At 30.4% G+C, this 3,222-nt stretch overlaps 1 protein-coding gene across 1 annotated transcript; it reads right to left on the bottom strand.

Moving 5' to 3' along the window:
• Positions 1–6: 6 nt before the first annotated feature.
• On the bottom strand, positions 7–1,401 carry LOC119663973 (glycerol-3-phosphate phosphatase-like). The gene is made up of 3 exons (XM_038073557.1): positions 1,398–1,401; positions 305–977; positions 7–236 (listed from the first exon to the last, which is right to left on the bottom strand). The coding sequence occupies exons 1-3, from the start codon at positions 1,399–1,401 to the stop codon at positions 59–61; spliced, it is 855 nt and encodes a 284-aa protein (XP_037929485.1). The 3' UTR covers positions 7–58.
• Positions 1,402–3,222: the final 1,821 nt, after the last annotated feature.

Raw genomic sequence — 3,222 nt, forward strand, 5'->3', positions numbered from 1 at the left:
AAATTAAACCAATTATAGTAGCGTCTTTTCTGGCTATGCCGATTCTCTTTATATTACATCACATAAACTGCAATAAATCTCCAAGTTTGGGCAAATACACATCTGGAATTAATTTTTTTAATTCTGGATCTGTTGAAGATTGCCATTCTGCTACATCGTTTAGATGATGTATGCCAGTACCAACAAGCAATGTCTGGAAACCACAATTATAGCCGAGCAATACATCTGTATTGCAACTAATAAAATAGATAATAAAATAATATATATCATTATCTCATATTACAAATAATTCAATTAGACATACCGATCACCGATCATAAGTGTACGTGCTGGATTAATGACATTTCGCTTAATCAACCATTCACATATACCAGGATTAGGTTTTCCTATTACTAAAGGTTCACGTTCAGCACACGTTTGTATAGCGCGTACAAAACTGCCAGTACCGGGAATAACCAAATTTGGCATTGGAAATCTCTCATCGGTATTCGTTGCAATAAATAAACAATCTGGATCACTTAAATATGAGGCAGCTTTAGTCATTTTCGGAAAACTGAAATGTTCATCGAAACCAATTAGAACTGCACCTATATTTTCTTCCGGCTTGAAATGCTGCGATAAATACTGTTGCAGTGTACCCTCCATTACATCTGGCCCAACTGGTGTATGATCGATACCAACGGAATCCAGTTCTCTAGTTATACCAGTTGTGCCAATGACATAAACTTTCTTATTAAAATTACGATTTTTGAGGTATGCTGCAGCGGAATGAGCTGTCGATATTATGCTATCCTCTTCTATACTAAATCCTAAGAAGACTGCTTTTTCTAATAATTCTGTACGGGTTTTTGTGGAATTATTTGTACAAAAAAATATTTTTTTTCCTAGTTCTTTGAAACGATTCATTGTTTCGACAGAACCTTCAATTATGTTGCTATAAACCCATAGTACACCTAAAACGAAAAACAAATTTAAAACTTTAGTGTATTCAAAAGATATATGGAAAACTTAATATATAAATGATCAATAATAGAATATTTTTAAAATATTTTTGTTTATTTGATTTGATTGATATATATAGCTTAGGAGTGGCTCGCAAATTTCCCAAGTAATACTTTGGTCTAAAAACGGGAATAAATGTTAAGAAAGAGGTAATCCACTTTTATATTTACCGACGTAACGGGAGTATTACAAAATCTATTCAGAAAAAGATTAAATTTAAAGAAAAACATTTGAAATAAATGTTAAACAATATAAATATAATTAATAATTTAATATTTAAAAATTTTTGTAATTATATTTTAATACAAATGATTTATTATGATATAAAAATAAAAATTGCCTGCTTCAATTGGGTTGCGATGTGAAAACATAATATTACTAAGAGCTGAGAATACTCATTTTGGTACAAGAAATGTGGCATATATAAAATAAATAATTTTTTTTTCACATATTGAGCTTTGCAAGGAAATTTTTTACTCCTGAAGGTTTTACCACTCAATTCAAATTAACATTAATTTGTTACTTTGCTAAATAAAAATTGATGTTGTAATAAACCAAGCTTAGCCTATAAAGCTTAATTTCAAATCTAATTCGCTATATAAACTTCGCTCTTAATGATATTTCCGGTGGCATATTTTATTTAGCAGATTTCGCTTATAGACTTTTAAATTACGGTTCCAAAATGACGGTTTTCGAGATGTATAAGTAGTCGAGACTAAGCGCACAACGGGTAGTTAATATTATTTGTGTTAAAAAGTCACTATCGCCGACACATACTTAGAAATTAATTTCTAGGTTTTTTACAGTTAATTTCAATATTTAAAAAAAAAAAGGTATCTCATTTAAAAGTCATTCCGCATTAATAACAAATACGCAAAAGTATAAATACAGTCCTTCAAATTATTTCGAGGCATGCTCTGACTATGTATCTATGTTATAAGTAAGTTACTACTGTTGTCCATTTCCCCCAGTGGGGCATACAGCCTCAATAATTCTTCTAAATCTGACTCTATTTAGTGCTTCTCTGTAGATGTAGTTCCATGTATATCATGCTTCAGCAAACTTACTTTCTCCAAGTTTTAACTGGCGCACTAGGTCTTCTGCTAACTTGTGGATTCCATGCCAATGCTTGCCTCACTATGTAATCTCCCGGTTGTCTAAGCGTCCACTTACCATACTTTCGCTTTTTGAGTGGTTTGGTTTAGCAGACGTTCATTTGATATTCGATCTAATCATCACATTTTCAGAATTCTACGTAGACACTTCTTGACAAACACTTGCATCTTTTTCTCTATATATCTGGAGTGCTTCCATTTTACGTTAGTAACTGGTTGTCACTAAATGATTTAGTTATTGATTAGATGATTAACAAATTCATCGCTGGACAGCACTATCATCGTAGGAAATGGTATGAGTTTTTAAATGAGAATTGTGTTAATTTGAAGATATAATCGCTCTGTCACTTATTGCAATTTGTCATTCCTTAATCCAAATATCTAACTCAATGCCAATCAGGTTACATCGTACATGTAGCTTTAATATATTATCTAGTAAATAGACATCAAATAGACATCAAGCAATCAAACAATCAACATCTAATAATACTTCCAAAACCGCGATTCGATAATAACATACACCCAGGCTCAAAACTCTGAGCTCGATGCAAAAATGAGAAAGACACCTTCATTAATCTCGTCAAAGAGACGTTACTTTTTCTCTAAAGCTTTTATTTAAATGTGTTCGAAGTTTATTGAGAAGCAGAAACAAAAAAAATTGACGGTAATGTTGAATCTTTATCTAAAATGATAATTATCGGATAATTTATATTATTATATACACAGTAAACAAAATTTACTAACCTGCTATAACATCTCCTCTCTTAACTCTCTTTTGATATTTATAAGGATTTGAATCAATTTTATACAAATTACGTGACATTAGTAAAGTCTCACAAATTGTGAACTGATTGTTCAGTTCACAATTATAGTACTTTAGTACTTTAACACCCAGCTTTTGCTTTAACAAAACACTGCTATAAAATCTATTATTTGTAAAATTCTTAAATAAATGACATTTATATCTTAATTTATATAAAATATATCATATCATATATACTCGTATCATATCATTTGATTTACTAAAATATTTAAGCCAGACATTAAAGAATTTTGTTACTAAATAACTAATGGATTTATATGTATTTCACAAGCCGGTTCTATT

This window comes from Teleopsis dalmanni, unplaced genomic scaffold (assembly GCF_002237135.1).
Source record: "Teleopsis dalmanni isolate 2A unplaced genomic scaffold, ASM223713v2 unscaffolded_contig_1210, whole genome shotgun sequence".
NCBI classification, from domain to species: Eukaryota; Metazoa; Arthropoda; class Insecta; order Diptera; family Diopsidae; genus Teleopsis; species Teleopsis dalmanni.

Coding starts and splice junctions, on each gene's coding strand:
- LOC119663973 (XM_038073557.1), bottom strand. Junction 237..304: donor ACACTTATGATCGGTGATCG/GTATGTCTAATT, acceptor CTATTTTATTAG/TTGCAATACAGATGTATTGC.